At 34.9% G+C, this 18,009-nt stretch overlaps 1 protein-coding gene across 2 annotated transcripts in view; it reads left to right on the forward strand.

Annotated features, from left to right (window-relative positions):
- Positions 1–18,009, forward strand: part of LOC123683162 (synaptogenesis protein syg-2-like) — a 554,553-nt gene that overhangs the window by 430,049 nt on the left and 106,495 nt on the right. For both annotated transcript variants that reach the window (XM_045622065.1, XM_045622072.1), the window contains exon 6: positions 7,992–8,143. In XM_045622065.1, the coding sequence (XP_045478021.1) occupies positions 7,992–8,143 (152 nt within the window). The remainder of the gene's footprint in view (positions 1–7,991; positions 8,144–18,009) is intronic.

Raw genomic sequence — 18,009 nt, forward strand, 5'->3', positions numbered from 1 at the left:
GTTTGAGTTCAGCTTGTCTCGTAAAGTTTTGAAGTAATGAGTTATTCAATAAATTTTACGTCTTAATTAATTTAATTTGAGGGACTATCTGAGTGGGCGCCCATTCTGATTCTAGGACCTGTTATGATAAAGCCATGCAATGAGGCAAAGAAATTCAAGTCCACGCTTAGTTATACATATTTTGATAGTAAACCAAAAATTCCCATAGAGTAATAAACATAGATAAAGGGGATATACGCAATTTTTACATGTCCCCAACATGGTTAGATTACCAATAGTATATTTTCACATCCACAATTTTACTTCATAGTTATGAATGTATATTATATTGAATGAAATATATTTATTTGATAAAATATGCAAATTTGAATATTTGCAATTCGATATTTTTCTTAATTGTCGAATATATAATAAGCAGAATATTTATTATTTTTTGTATCTACCTGGTGCAATCCAAGGTTTGCAACTTTTTTTTTTGTTGTTTCACGTCGTTTGGCGCGCTTGAAGTTTGTGTTCTGAATTTCTGATTTGTTTAGGGATTTATTTTAATATATTTTGAGTAAATATGAAACGTTGATTTACTATGAGACCTAAGAAGTGCGTTCTTTTTGGAGTAACTGAATTGTGTGAAATATGGTATCACTGATATGTTTTCATTTCCTAGTACGTGTCAAATTTGGTAGTTCATGATGGGGACAAAATATGCTTTCTGAAAATGACATATGCTCCTTTATTACTCCAAGAAAATTCCAAACTGTGACATTTGTATTTAGGATTATTGAGGAACATCCCTAATCAATGTTTCATATCGATCTACAGCGCAGCTATACTTCTGAAAAAAAAACTTCTTGATCTGTCTGAAAAAATCAGTTTAGCAGAAAAAGATGAAAACAATTTTTCAATCATAATAAATTTCATGAATCTTCTTATGTGTAAAATTGAATTCGTCCAACGGGGAATAGTTCATTAACTAGTATCTCAAAGTAAGCTGTTCAATATGTGGCGAATACCCTTAAAAACATTCCGATTTATCTCATTAAACTCCAAACATATACTTAATTATTATCTGCAGTTCCCTTGTTTTCATCATTCAGGCACTACTGACCAATCAAGGTAAATGAGTTTGCCCCAATTTAAATCTAAGCTTAAACTCGATTTACCCTGCATGCCTCACAGAAATCGATTGAACTCTAAATGGATTATGCGTGTGAGATTCTTGTCCATTTAGATCGGACGTACGATATGGTCAAGAAATATGGCAGGCAAGCCAACATAACAACGAGAATCGGACACAAACTACCACATTAAGTTGGCGGCACTTCCAGTCGTTATTTACCCTTTTAGTTATCGACAAAGGCTACCTTAAGAATGTATCTTTAGGTCCCTGGGGAGTTATTGAGATTGAGAAACAACTCTTTTAGGGATGTTTCAGCTTTATCTTGCGATAGGAAATATCACTACCGATTCTTCGCATTTCTAAAAGGAGGGTCTTGATTTAGGATGGACATCATTCGATCAGTTCCATATAAAATAAGGGGGTATAACGATGTGTTTTTCCGAATATATCAGACTTTCTCTATTTCAGTATCGTAATGAGTTCATTACAGTACTAAAAAGAGTGCTGTAATGAACTCATTACAGCATTGTTTTCAGTTATATTTTTTGTTTTGGGGTTTTCAACACTCACTTTCGATCCTATCAAATTTCAACATGCGTCAATAATTGTCAATATAATATATTTTGGATGAAGTGAAATGATTTGAAATATTATTCTCAATTTCTCTTAATTCTGGTGGTGTTAAATCGATTTTGTCAGACATAATCCACGAATTTAACGCGTATTTATAAATTATTTAAAAAATTCGAAACGTACGATTCAAATTCAAATTCCGTAATCTGTCGATTTTCGTAACAGTCACACCAACTGCCAAGATACAATACAAAAGTCACTAGGATGTATCATCTGAATTTTTCATTGAATTTCGACAACATTCCATAAAACTTACTGAAATATTCGTTGCAGAAGGCAATTCCAACATTTATGCGTTTATGAGGTTTACCAGAGAATTGTTTGAAATATTTTTCTGGAAATCGGTAGTAGATACGGCAAAACTACAACATACCAAAAAGTTTAGTACTGGAACAAAATTTCCTTTTACATTTTTCTAAACCACCAGTGCTCCGCCAAAAATTCTGGAGGAAAGAAGCAGGCAAGTTCAAGAAAAAATATAACCCTGTATATTTGCTTCCAAATTAGCATACCACATGATGAACAACTCGATTGAAACTTTAAATTGGAAAATCTATGAATGCCAGATTCAAGTTGAATATCTGTCGAAGGAAAGAAGCTATGAGTAAAAAAACTAATGAAAAAATCAAACTTCAATACCTTGTATCTCAAAAGCAAATCTGATGCGGCTCCATGTTTATGGATTTTCTTGAAATGGTCCAACGAATCTGGCAATTTAAAAACCTCCTGTATATGTTGAGATCTTTAGTGATGAAATAAGACTTAGTACTCCAAAGTGTAACAGTTGTTCCAAAAGAATTGTGAAAAGCTCATTTGAAAATATTTTTTTGCACTTGCTTGAATTGTTCAATTTGTCTCACTTTGTGAAAAAAGTCGTTTTTGAACCTCATCATTATGTCCATCTATTTCATTGATTGATCAATTTGCGTTAAATGAAATCTGTAAAATCAAAATAATTATAACTTCTTCCTCTTAGACTCCTTTTTTCATTTCAAAACATTGAACTGTTGTAAATTTGCTCTGAAGGGTTTCACGTAGATATAAACCTTGTGATAAGCCTTAAGGCTCGAACTATCGAACCTCAAGTAAATCTGTGCCAAATCAAAACATCTAATTTCAGTTCTTTCATAAAAAACAGCTTGATTTATATCCGGCGTATCCAAGGAAAAAGAAAAAGAAAGTTGAAGGAGGCAACCACAGACAGAACTTCACCGCCGTACAAAAAGTGACGCTCAAAGTGGGTGGGCATATCTCCCAGATCGCGCGATATGTCAAAATGCCCTCAGGCATCATTAATCGTGGCGAAATCTCCCAGACTTAGTCTCGGCATGTTATCAGGGAAAGTTGCAACGCTGAGGACCAATTGGTCAGCGCTCAGGATTCTACAAATTAACTTAATCACTGCTAGTGCTCAGCCTTAGGAACTTCTCGGCTCTAAAAACCCGATGAAGGGACACATAAGAGGATATAAAGTTAGTTTTTTCTCGAATTATACGAAGGCAATTAGAAGATTCTATTCTTGGGATTTATCACTTCCCTTATTTAGTCCGTGATAGAATTCTTCCAAATTGACTATATGGATGGATAATTAAATAATCGAAATATTTCAACTAGATTTTGAAATAATGTTGATCAATAGCAAATTCAAATTGATGATAATTATTTCTTCCTGTACCAAACTTTTTATAAGAAAATATGTTTAACCTATAGTATTACTATTTAGGTATACATATCTGCTGGTACGCATTGGTCAATGTTCTTCGGAATCTTCTTCCTGAAAATGGGCAATATATTTTTCACAAAAAGCATGCGTGTTTTTAGCATGGTAACCTTAAGAATGAAGTTTTAAAAACGCCAATAAATGTTTATACTTCTTAATTTGATTATTCCTTTTTAAGTATTTACAATTCGGTTTTCAAAATCGAATGTAAACATCACAAGGTTGAATTTTTTCTACTATGAAAAAATTAAATGAATTATTTATGTTCTTAGATACAATTATAGTCCTCTTTACACTAAGTTTCGTATCTGTTGTTCTTTTGTGCAACGCGCTTCCCTCGTTGCGCAGAAATACCCTCGTTAAGAAAAAAATGCTTTCCCTAACTGAGAGTTATTTTTTACACCTGGTACCTGTAAATTGGCTACAGGCTGAACTTCTGTTGAGATGTAGTGAGGTTATCCCTACTTGTTGTCAATAACGAAGAGGCAGGCTAGAATATCATTAAAATATGAATATATAAAGGGTCTTCCGCGTCTCCCTTTCGTCAACCATTTCCTTAGTCTTGAAACACAATGATTTATTTATAAGATGAATAACTTGATCCCAGATTATTCGCAATTTTAACAGCAGTAATTTCTGTATTCTATTGGCTGTTCAGAGAAAGAAATAGAAACTAAGTTTTGTTTTTAGAAAATGTATAACTTTATGTTAAAGAGAATACCATTATTTAATGATTATTTCATGACAATTTAGTGCATGACTTATACATATAATTAGTATTAGGCCAATTGAAAAGTCCCCGGTCTGATGGTGATGCTAGTACTAACCCCATATGATTTTTAGTTAGTATCAACCTACAAACGAAAGGTGCCAAAATTTGACAGCAGTCCGACCTTTAGTTTGTGAGATATTGCGTTGTGAGTGTAGCTACTATTGTTATTTGAAAAATTATGGAAAAAAAGAATTTCATGTGCTGATAAATATTGCTTTTTGAAAGGAAAAAATCCAGTTGAAGCAAAATCTTGGTTTGATGAAGAGTTTCTGTGGTCTGCACCAGGAAAATCAAAAATCATTGATTGGTATGCTAAGTGTAAACGTGGTGAAATGGGCACCAAAAACGCTCAGAAGTGGCTGTCACCGACGAAAAAAATAATAAGAGTTCACAAAATAATTTTGAAGATATCATCTGAACGTGTACATCATATAATTAACGAATATTCGTACATGGGAAGGCCGTGTGCAAAATGAGTGCCACGCGAGCTCACAATCGATCAAAAGCAAAAAAGTGTTAATGATTCTGAGCCGTGCTTGAAGTTGTTTCAGTGCAATAAACCTGAATTTTTGTGACGATATGTGACAATGGATGAAAACATGGCTCCATCATTTCACTCCCGAGTCCAATCGACAGTCAGCTGAGTGGACTGCACACGATGAACCGAATCCAAGCGAGGAAAATCACAACAGTCAGCTGGCAAAGTTATGACATCAATATTCTGGGATGCGCAAGGTATAATATTCATTGATTACCTCCAAAAGGGTCAGACTAACCACAGCGATTATAATATAGTGATATTGGATCATCTAAGTCTAAAGGATGAAATCGTTGAAAAATGGCCCCACTTGAAAAGGTGCCGTTTCATCAAGACAATGCGCCGTGTCACAATCAATGAAAAAAATTGCAAAATTGCATGAATTGTGCTTCGAATTGCTTCTGCATCCACCGTATTTGCCAGATCTGGCCCCCCGCGACTTTTTCCTATTCTCAGACCTCAAAAGAATGCTCGCTGGAAAGAAATGTATCACCAATGAAGAAGTAATCGCCGAAACTGAGGCCTCTTTTGAATACAAATCGTACTACAAAAAAGGTATCGAAAAGTTGAAAGATCGCTATAATCGATGTATCGCCCTCGAAAGCAACTATATGTTGAATAATAAATCGAATTTTGAAAAAAAAATGTGTTTCACTATGGTAGACCGAGGACTTTTCAATTGGCCTGTTAGTGAATGACTTATACATATGGAATGTTACAAGATTTAGTTAAACTTAAAGTGTTTTCGTGCACTTGATTTCTAACAATTAGCATCTGCTATTCTGAACCCAAGTCGAAAATTTTTTTTTTTGGGAGTTCTATCAAAAAAATTTCAACATGTGAAATATTGCAGAACTCCGCATTTTGGAACACAAACTGTCCCATTTACCGATCCCGTTGAAGCTCGTTCGGAATTCATCGTATTCCAGACAGAAAAAGAAATTGAAACCCCGGAGGTCGTTTGATACAGATGCTAATTTCCCGACATCTCAATCAATGTAGCAGAAATGAAAAATGGCGGGGAACCTCCTCAAGTTTTTCAGTTATTCGAATATCCCATCTACATAAGTGATGGATCGAATTGCAAATTCGGCTTTTCAGTTTATTGTTTTCGGAGAGAGCTCCTGGTTTGCGATTCAGTTTCCATTACGTCTCGAAAGACTCCGAATTGTGAGTTTTCGAATTTTGTTACACTTCATTCCAGCATTTCTTCATCGATTGATGTGGTATTATGTTATATTTTATTCGAAGATTAGGTTAGCTTAGGTTGAGTTAGGTTATCTAACTATCTACTAGCGAGAATTAACAATAATGAAAGGAACCATCTCCACAAATTGGATGATTTAAAATTCCTTACATTAACTGAAGTTTTACTAACTACACTTCAATCTACAGAATATTTATAACGATCGTTTCGACAAGAATGTTTTCATCTTCAGAAATTAAAAGCAACCAAAGAACAAACATGTATAGAATAGAATGTATTATACATTATTTTCTCTAATTTACTGAATTTTTGTCGAAATTAATGAAATATTTCCACAAATATAGCTTAGTAATTTTTGCATTGAAAAATATTGGTTAGCAGAACTCTTTTCTGTATCACAAATTCGACAAATGATTGTGACAAGAGAATACCAACTACTAACAAATTAAATTCAATATAAACCATGAAGTCTGTGTGAAACTAATATATTTCTGCAGGATTTTGTCCTACAAGGTACGGCTGAATTAACGAATTTGCCACAGAAGGTGAAAAACATAATTCATCAACTCAGTGAAATTTGGAGATGAATTAAGATTCTCTGCATATTTAAGCCGTTTTTTATGTATGGAAACCTTTGTCTGCAATTCACTCAATTTTTGACTTCGATCAATCTTGATAGAAAACGTTCATTTTCTGTTAATCTGGCTTTTCAAAATGAACTGAAGATTTTGTTGGCTGTTTAAAGGTCTTTGAAGTGTCCGCTAATTATCTCTCAACGTCATCAGTTGGGATATGTAATCCTTGAGTTTCATTACCATCTAGATTACCTTATGTGTCTCCACTTTGATCTGAAGATCCTATGAAATATAAATACAAAAATTAATGAGATTCCATCAATAGAAAATAAGTAAAGGGTTCTCAGACGTCAGAACTAATAATATATATACTACATATATCGATTGTTATTATACTATTACACTAATACAATTTATTATCATTATTATTTTATTTATAACACTAATGAAAATGAATAGATGAAAATATGAGAAACATTAGCTCACCAAGGAAGAAATGAAACAGGGAAAGCATTTTACCTCTGAGCAGAACAAAAGGTCTACATGGTCGCAGTTCCCGGAAGGCTTACCGAGCCACAACGACTCCAGTTCAAATAATAATAATACCTCTGAGCAATGGATCGTTTTCAGATATATTTTTCGTTTTGGGGTTGTCTATACTGACTTCCAATCCTATCAAATTTCAACAAACGTCAATAATTATCAATATAATATAATTTGGATATATGTAGTGAAATGATTTGCAACATTATTCCAATCTCTCTTGATTCTGATGGTGGTAAATCGACTTCGTCAGACATAATTCACGAATTTAATGCGTAATTGTAAATTATTTCAAAATTCGAATCGAACGATTCATATTCAAATTCCGTGATCTGTCAGTTTCCGTTACAGTCACACCAACTGCCAAGATACAATAGAAAAGTCACTAGGATATATAATCTGAATATTTTATTGAATTTCAACAATATATCGCAAAATTTGACTGAAATAGAGAAAATATCGTTTTATACTCGTTGCAGAGTGCAATTCCAACACTCTTCTCGTTCGAAAATTCGCCTCTTCGTCGCTCGTTTTCGGATTTCGCATTCGTGTTTGAATAGGAGCCCATTCTGCAACTTGTTTCAGAATATACTATTATTTTTCAATATAAATGAAGCTAATGTCCACAGACATCAGTTTAATTCTAATTCCGATATCAGCCTAGTAAAGGTCATATCGCCGAAGTCTATATTTTATCTAGCGCCGCCACTGTTTCTGAAGGATCTCATAAGGGCCTAAGAGGGTCTAGATAGAAATCATTAAATCACATTAATGAGATTACATATATAGATTCTCCCGATAATAGAAATCGTCCAATCTCTTGTGGGATAATGTACTAGACAGGAAAAAAGATCATCATATTTAATGCTATCTACTTTCATTTCAGTTAAACCTCTATGGGTGAAGCTCATCGGGGAAAATAAGCCATTATCCGCCGACAACACTTACGAGCTCAGCTGTGAAGTGGTTGGCTCTAGACCTGTTCCAACCATAACGTGGTGGAAGGGCAGCATACAGATGAAAAACACCAGGGAAACGGTAAGATTAATTGAATCAATGGTTTCTCCCTTTCTTTTCCAGAATAACGAACTGGGAAGTTGCTACTTTTTTACTCTGGTGGGATCGTTAATTGATTGAAGATACGAAAATTCTGTTCTGATCATCTCCTCGGTTCATTTCCTCGCAAATTTCGTTACGCCCTTATGGATCTGCCATAACTGATAATTAGGAGTTGTTGATTAACTTCATTACTAACACTGAACATATTGACTTTTAATCAACATTTCCAAAAATGATTATTTATAAAGTAAGCAAGAACGTAAGTTCTGAAAATTAGTTTTTCTTCTATTTCAATTCAATTATTTCAGTAGGTATTTTCCAAAGGTGAGTTTTTTCAGCAGATTTTACCAAAATCAATATAAAATGTATACAAGATGTTTCATTGGGAAACGGAAATATTTCACAGGTGCATAGGTGGCATCAAAGCGGTTCTGGAGATACCCCATTTATTGGGTCTTACTGTCTTCGTAGCCGAGATACAGGGTGTTTTATGAATTTTTCCCGTTTCTTTATGAGGCCATATCAACCGAACCACCCGGTATATTTTCTTCATATTTGGCGAATATGTTCCTAATTGAGAGCCCAAACGTATCATGCAATAACCGCCTTGAAAATCCAGATCCGGAAAAATTATGAATCGTTTGAATCCTCGAAATAAATCATCGAAATTTTGAAAATTTATTTTAATATTCGGAAACACCACTAAAAACTAAACTGAGACGTGTACTTCAAATTTTAAAAGTGAAGTTTTTGAGAACTTGGATACCCGAAAGTGGTTTGAAGAGACTTTTAACAATGAATTATCAAAAATATTGGATCCATAAATATTTCAACATTACTTTGTAATTCATTTTCACATTGGTTTTCCTTTTTATAGCTGTATACTATTTCAGTTTTTATTTTTGAGTTACTCTCTCGTCGTTTCTCATTACTGCACAAATTTTCAACGTAAACGTGAAGTTTTTCAGAATTCAAACGATTCATAATTTTTCCGGACCCGGATTTTCAAGGTGGTTATTGCATGATACTTTTGGGCTCTCAATTAGGAACATATTTGCCAAATATTGCCAAATAAGAAGAAAATATACCAAGTGGTTCGTTTGATATGGCCTCAGAAAGAAATGGGCAAAATTCATAAAACACCCTGTATCTCGGCTTTGCAGACAGTAAGACCCAATAAATGGGGTATCTCCAGAACCGCTTTGATGCCACCTATGCACCTATGAAGTATTTCCGTTTCCCAATGAAACACCCTGTATATAGTTCGCGAAATATTACATACTAACATTCGATTCTGAGAAAGTGATTCCTTGTATGAGGTGAGCCTTCAGCTTCCTCGGTGGCTTAGTGGTAAGAGCGGTGAATTAGTGATTTGGAGGTTGCGTGTTCGAGTCCCGCTCGAAAAGGTACTTTTTCCAGAATGGAAAATTTATCTGCACGCCACTGCACTATTCACCTTGTAGATAAAGTCAATGTTTGTTCGTATTATTTTTGAATTGAAAAGACATCCCCCATTTGCTTACGATTCAGGTTGAAAACGAGGGCTGAAAACTCCCATTTCGACTTTGGTTCCAGTAAATCGGGTGAATGTACTTCTATTACATCCCTAATATCAACTTTCATCCATTACATGTCACTTTTCCATGTACCTAATATCAAAATGGAAGAACGTAAATATTCATAGCAGAATATTGATATAGCATTACGTCAATTTGAGATCTAACATGAATGGTTTAAAAAACATTACCCAGAATTGTATATTCCATTTTTAAACAAATTTAATGAATCATTATGTCAGTGCTTATCTGGAATTATTTATATCCATATTCCAGCGTGAACATACACTTTTTTGCGCACTTGTTAAGGATTTGGGTGCCTTAATGACTCAAACGATAAGGCTTTATTTATATACTGATAGTCGATTTGTCATCATTTTCAATATTTATTATTCATAAGATTGCACGTGAAAACAATAACCTTCGACAGAAATGACAGAAAATCTTGAGTTAGCTTCGAGGTCTCCTCGTTATTGTTCTCTCAATTAAAAATCAAAATGTAACTACTTATTTCACAGACAGAGGATTCAAGGAGTAGAACGAAACGAGGAATGAATATTCTGCTGAATAAATTGTATAAAAACTCAATTAGTTTTGTACTAGACTATACATATTTATACTGGAAGAAAAATTAGGTTTTCCTGATATGAAAAACAAACATTGTTGAGCGAGGTCAGTATCTGAATAAATAACCGATGTGTTATGAATAATTAAGCTGTCTCTAACTCAGACAATGATACAGAATAAATAGGAGAATACAGCGAGCAATACTTCTGCCAATTTTTTCTGATGAATTCTACTTTTGCAAGGGAAAAATAACAACCTTATTGTCGAATCATATCCAATAAGAGAATACTCCCATATTAATTTATTGTAATTCATGAAAATGTTTTGGCATCTCACGCAATTGTAAATTCGGTTTCAGAGCATTTTCCAAATCGTGAAAAACCCACTCATTATCGACCGATTTTTTTTTTACGTGGCCTGAAAAAGAGCCGAGATTCCGAGAAGAAAATTATTTGGACTCTATGCGTTCATGTTTCGGGATCGTAAGTCCATTCCTTTCAGCCTTTTTCGCTGGCATTGAACACCCCCGATAAGAATACTTTACGATATTGGGAGATCAGTTGCAGAATTCACTGTTAAAATCGAGTCCTATATCCTATGGATTTAGTGTTGTGGTGGCTGGCGTATGTGTACAGGTTCGGATTTAGTTCTCTTGATAAATAATGTATTTTTTTCAAATTGGTTTCTCTATGTGTTTCTGGTTCTGATGATTAAATCTCATAAACTACGATCGTAGCTTGCGTAAATTTAAAAAAAAAGCATCGTAGGGAATATATTTCGTTTTCACTGCGTGAATAAATTTATCCAATGATTCTTAGTTCAGAATATACACCATTCACAAAACATGATTCACTAGAGACTAAATGATTAATGATTTTTATGTATGCATATATTGACTTGTATTTATTGCGTATGGAAACATAACGCATTTCGTTGTTTAATTATTTATACCGAGTTTTTTCAGCATTTCGCCCTTTCTCATAACTTCTTCAATATGTATTGATAAAATAACGTTCATTCTTTCGACTCGACAGATAAATCTAAACAGTTCTAGTGAGAGTAACTTCAATATTCAATCAGAGAAAACCACTGATTCAATCATTAAGAGCTACAAAATAGAAGAAAACCAGGTTTGACTAATTCTTTATTTTTTGTTGTTCTCTATGATTTTGAGGTAGAAAACAAGCAGCTAGTACAAAAGTTGATATGTTATTCTAAAGATCACTAAATAGGGTAGTTTTTGCCGACAAAAAAACATGTTCACAATCATTCATTTTTCAACGATAAACCTATTGGAAAAATTTGATTGATATTATTCACCAAAGAATAGTTATGTTTATCTGCTCACCACGCCCGCATTAAGGAATTTTGTGGCACAAAACAGTCTTGTGTTATAGTCAATTCCATTCTCTTTCGAGATATGTCATCAAATTTGATGGGGCTTCAAGGATAACTGGAGTGTGATTGATTTTATAAAAAAAGATATTTCACGAAAACACAAAATGTCGAATTGAAGAATTATTGTCAATATTTCGACCATGTGTTAAAGACATTTTTTGTTGAAAATCACATATCAAATGTCGCCTTGAAGTTTTGGACTTTTTACAGTAGACACCCTGTATACAGTTCTGTGCTTTTCTTGAATTGATTTATTCGACTCACTGATGATAAACTCCTTTTTCTTTTAATGTTTCTTCTAGTGAAGATTGGTGATATCCATGGTAAATTCTTCCTTCGTTTGGACATTCATTCCTGTCCAGTATCTCATTATCTAATTCTTCCTCCAGGATTATTGTCTCCTTCTTGGACTTCGTTTTCCCCTCAATTTTGCACTTTATGATCATCTGGATCAATTGATACTAACCAATTCTTTACACTTGTCCAAAGTAGACCGTTTCCTGTCATTTTCATATAAAGGGTGTTTTTTTAGAGCTATAGAACTTTAAATTGCAATAAAACAACGATGGATTATTCGATTGACATAAATTTTATTTATCCGTTAGGTAATCTTGTGGCATTACATTTTAAATATGATTTCTGGCATATGACCGCCACAGCTGGCTCGAATGTAGTCCAATCTGGAAGTCCAATTTTCGATGAATTTTTCCACCATTTGTGGCCGTATATCGGCAATAACACGGCGAATGTTGTCTTCCAAATGGTCAAGGGTTTGTGGCTTATCCGCTTAGACCAATGACTTTACATAGCCCCACAGAAAGTAGTCTAGCGGTGTTAAATAACAAGGTCTTGGAGGCAAATTCACAGGTCCAAAACGTGAAATTAGGCGGTCACCAAACGTGTCTTTCAATAAATCGATTGTTGTGGCACGAGCTGTGTGACATGTTGCGCCGTCTTGTTGGAACCACAGCTCCTGGACATCATGGTTGTTCAATTCGGGAATGAAAAAGTTAGTTATCATGGCTCTATACTGATCACCATTGACTGTAACGTTCTGACCATCATCGTTTTTGAAGAAGTACGGACCAATGATTCCACCAGCCCATAAAGCGCACCAAACAGTCAGTTTTTCTGGATGCAACGGTGTTTCGACATACACATTTTCATTCGATTGAATGCAGATCGGGCATACTATATTCTTGATCTCATTTCGATGTCAACTTCTAGACTGTCAGTTATCTAGCATCCCAAGTATTTGCTTTTGTTCAACCATCCTTTGCCTGGGTCCCTCAGAACAATGTTGGATGTTATATCATTAATCTTCGAGATTATCATTAATTATTATGCCATATTCTTATGTTGTTCAGTATCACGCGTAAACCTTGATACTGTCTTCGATGTCCTTCAGTGCCTCCTTAAAAATTTTCTCAGAGTATATAATATTGCCTGATTCCTCTTTAAATTTCAATTTCCCCCCGATATGTCCTATTCTATTTTGATATTTTTTTCTGGTTTCAATACGAACTTCAGATCATGTTGATTTTTTTTTGTCCGAATCCTTTTTACTCAAAGATTCTATTGGTTTTTATTCTTTATCGAATGCATTTTCGTAATCAATTAAAATGATTGAAATTAACTACAAAAAGGTTGAAAAATAAGTAGTCATAGTTCGCAAAACTAAAGCACCTTCATCCTCAAACACCTTCTCGACTTTCAATACTGAAACTGGTGGAGAAGTTTGAGCTGTTAGGCAAGTTTGCGATGTGGAGAATCAAAATCGCGAGTTGCTCTAGAACAACTGAAAAATTTCCTACTGTAGGCCATTTTGTTGACGAAAACCTAGATTTGTCAATTCCTCGTCGATCTTGGGAACCAAGCATTTTACAAACAACATTAGACCGTTATTAGTTTAAAGACTTAAGTCATTAGCCTCTTAAAATTCTATATATTATACAAGAATTCATGCCGGTCGTTCAAGAGCAACTTCTCATGCCCGCTGAATGCATCCAAATGATTCTGAAAAATTTTCTTCGGTGAATTATGCTACCGAGCCATGATAAATGGTTTTTCATGGCCGGATTTGAGAGAAATTGATGAGGACGACGTTAATTCTAAACAAAAGGGTGCAACGTGTCACACATCAATGAAATAATCACAATATTGCAAGTAAAGCTTCCTGGTCGTGTTTTTCCGAAGAGGTGATCACAGTTGGCCATCGAGATCTTGTGATTTAATATCTTTTATCTTTCTCATTTGAGCCAATTGAAAAATGAAGTCTATGCCAATGCAAATATGCGAATTGGTCATGGAAAATTTCATGAGAAGAATATGATACGGCACCCATAGCCATTTGTCCAATATCTTTTCCATCTTTAATGACATGCCTTACTCTTTACAACGCAATAAAGGGTTTCTCTTAAAATATATCCTTTTTTTCATCAAAATGAAATTTTTCATTGGAAAACCTATTATGAACATCTTTCCTCCGATTTCAACATTTTTCCAGTAAAGTATCGAGACTACACAAGGCATTCCTTGTACCCAAGCGCTTCTTGTAACCAATTTTCCTTCCAACCGAAAACAAAAAACCGCTATATATTATTATATGTCATAACATATCATAACAGCAATATAACACACATATACATATAAATTGGCTGCGGAACCAGCTCCCTGAAGGGCATGCATTCCATATCACACTCCTCTAGATGCATCATTTTATTGACGAAATCTCCCGACAGCACTTCATCTCGCCTGCTCCGAAACAATAACCTCCATTAGCTATATTTTACAACCAAATCACGCTCGTTGTTCCAGTAGTTTTTTCTACAGTGAAGAACGAGAAGGCAGAAAAAGTCGTAACAAACTTTCCTTTATTGCACCGTGAACTGCCTCTCCTGCAGCGCAAAAGAGCAATCTACTTCCCTGTCGGTGGATGCAAACAGGTAACAAAATCGAAATAAAGGCATGTTTACGAGCTCAACCTCCCCATAAAACATATGATAAAGTTTGAGTTACTTCCGTTCGACGTATCCTTTACGTTACGGTCCTCGAAGATTCGGTTCCTCTCGTGATAACATACAGAAAAAGAATCGCAATAAAATGAACGAGTAAGGGCTTTAACGAAGGATTTCGCATGTTTCAAAATCGATTACTCTATTGTCTGTCCTTGAAAATGTTTGTGAACGAGTAATCTACAATAGAGAGCAGAAATGACTGAATCAACCTATCATAACTTCTTCTAGTGCTGTCTCCTATCGGAAGTTGGATAATATCACTTTTATTTCTACCTTATTGGCTTTGGCTTCCAAAAGTTTTATTATGAGGTGTAGTAAAAATAAATCCATGATTTTTTTATGAAAAATGTAGCTTTATTTACTATAGTTAGAATGACCAAATTAAGGTCAAATATGCGCCGTTTTGTTCGATAACTTGTTGCCATTTCGAAGTTAACATCATCAGGCCTCTCTCTCTATTGGCGAAAAATTGAGACAGTCGATTTTCACAGGCCTCTGATGAAGCTAATTTTTGACCAGCAAAATTGTTCGCTATGGACAGAAACATGTGGTAATCACTTGGTGCCAGGTGCGGACTATAAGGTGGATGCATAAGAACCTCCCAACCAAGCTGCCAGAGCTTCTGGCGAGTTACTATCGATGTGTGTGGTCTAACCTTGTCCCAATTCCTCTCCTATTGGCCAAAGCTAGCTGCTTTTGGACGATTGATTCCTTCAGAGAATCTTATTGTTGACATTAAAGTACTCAGTCAACAGTTCTCCCATAGGGGAGCAGCTCATAGTTGATAATTCTCTGCTAATACCCACAAATAAACAGCAAAACCTTCTTGGCACTCAATCTTAGCTTGGCCACCGTTTCCGCCGGCTCACTGCGTTTCGACCACGACCGTTTTCACTTGACGTTGTCGTAAGTGATTCTCCCTTCATCACCAATCACTAACCGCTTCAAAAATGGGTCGATTTTATTATGATTCAGCAGCTATCCGCTGATAGAAATTAGGTCCATGAGTTTTTTCTGCGTTAACTCATGTGGTACCCATACATCGAGCTTCTTCTTGAGACCAGCCTCATGCAAAAGGTTCCAAATGCGTTTTTTATAATCTTCAGCTCCCAGGCAATCCAAACAGCTTTATTTTCTATCTTCTTCTTGATATGGCTTTTGCCTTCATAGTTCCATGCTTCCGATACATATGTTAGTTAAGGTCTTGCAAATAACTCGATCATTGCATTTTGATTAATTTATCTTTTTTTCCCTATTAGTGGATAATGTATGCTAGATCCTACATTTGTTTTATTCACTGCATATTCATATGGTTTTTTGATATAAGTCTATTGTTACACTTAGATACTTGACTTCATATTCACATTTCATTTTTTCTCCATCTGGTCTGAGATTTGGGTGGATCTCAAGTCTCTTAGTCTCCTCTCTGTAAAAGAATATCACCTGCAGATAGAAGATTTCTCTTTCTTTTTTGGAATGACGTATGTATATAATGTCGTATATTAGAGGTCTCAGAACTGAACATTAGGGCTTTTACTTGCTTTTACTTGTCTGTTTGAAGATACTGAGTCATTCATTTCCGCAAAGAAATTTATTTCTCTCAGGTCGTTTATTATTATTTGCAGATTTTTATAGTATAGCCAGCCATCTTCATCTTGTAGGCTAATTCTTCGTGCCAAACGCAGTCGCAGGTTCTCTCAACATCTAATAGTCTGATAGTCCAGTGGCTTGTTTGCTCTGATATCATTCGTAACATATTCGGTAGTGGCAGATCTGTGTCCGAATTGCTCGAGTATTATCAGATTCAATGCTCCTATTTCATCGTTCAGTCTTCTTGCAATGATTCTTTGAACTGTATTTTCAAGTGCTGACAGAAGCCTTACCGGCCTTTAGTTTCGTGGGAGTTTTCTCTGGTTAATTGAGTTCAGTAAAATGGAAATGACGGTAGGAAATATGATTTTTCCATAAGAATTGTTGAATGTTTGGCCAGAAATGAGTAATTAGCTCGTGGTACGGTATTGAATTTTCCTATAATATACGAATTCGAATGAATATTATATAATGGTAATTACAATCATGCAATAAGTCCCTTTATTGAGACTTCCACTCAGTAAAGTTTCGAGATCAATAGATACAGAAATGTTTATTCAGTTAGTGAAACAGCGGTTAAAGTAAATCGAACAGGTTTATATAAACAAGAATAAACAACTTAGGACGATAGATTTGTGGTTGCGTTCAGTACAGAGCAATCGCTGATAACCCCTCGTGCCTCGAACAATATCAGGGATAAGCCATAACGAATGTGCCGATAAATATCCGTTTTGCAGTTAACAACTCACCTGTGCTTGGATTGTTATAACCTCCCTAGGAATCTGCTGACACTCCGTTTTATCGTTTACCGTTTATTACCCTACTCACGATCCTCGGTAGAAAAACATTTTGAAAATGCACCTTGCGATGTCCGCTGTTAAATGCTCCGAAACGATCATTATGTGATACCACTAGCCATTTCATGAGATATTTGTTTGAGCTCGAAAGGGAAGAAATCTGAAACCTAAACATTCAATTTGAATCCAATGGTGATTTTCATTCTGACCTTGACAAACAGGGTGTTTCTAAATTGGAGGTTCAAACGTAAATGACAGATTCCTCGGATTATGTTACGAAAAATAAGTTAGAGTTGGATTTTTTCAGGTTTTTCTCATAGCATCTTCCCTTCGCAAGATAATTAACATAAATTTGGCATATTCCAAATCGAAGTTTTCATCATGTGATATGCTAATTTTGAATGCAAATCTGAAGGGTGATATTTTTCTGGAACAGAGCCCACTTCTTTCCTCCAGAACATCTTCTAGTGGACAATTGGTAGTTTAGAAAATGTAGAAAAAAACTTTAGTCCAGTACTACACTTTTTGGTCTCTTTAAAAAAAAAAACAGAACAATTCTCTAGTATTCATAGAAAAATCCAAATTAATATGAAGATTCAGTTCGTAAGTTCTAATGAATGAATTAATTATAATTTTTGGTACTCATTTACCCACTTTGTAGCGAAGATTAATAAATATTCGTATAATATCACATAAGTAGGAGTACAAGAAATACCCTGTATTTTTCAAACAGAGAGTTTGTGCGCCCATGTTTATAGATTTTTTTTTCTTAGAATTATCCAAGGAATCTATCATTTTCCATTGTACCCCCAATTTAGAAACACCCTGTATACTATTCTGGAATTGTTAATAATAAAAGCTTGGCCATAAAATCAGCAGTTTGCTCTTTCGTGGTTAAGAAGTGGCCATCGCAACACTTT

This window comes from Harmonia axyridis, chromosome 1, assembly GCF_914767665.1.
Source record: "Harmonia axyridis chromosome 1, icHarAxyr1.1, whole genome shotgun sequence".
Classification (NCBI taxonomy): Eukaryota; Metazoa; Arthropoda; class Insecta; order Coleoptera; family Coccinellidae; genus Harmonia; species Harmonia axyridis.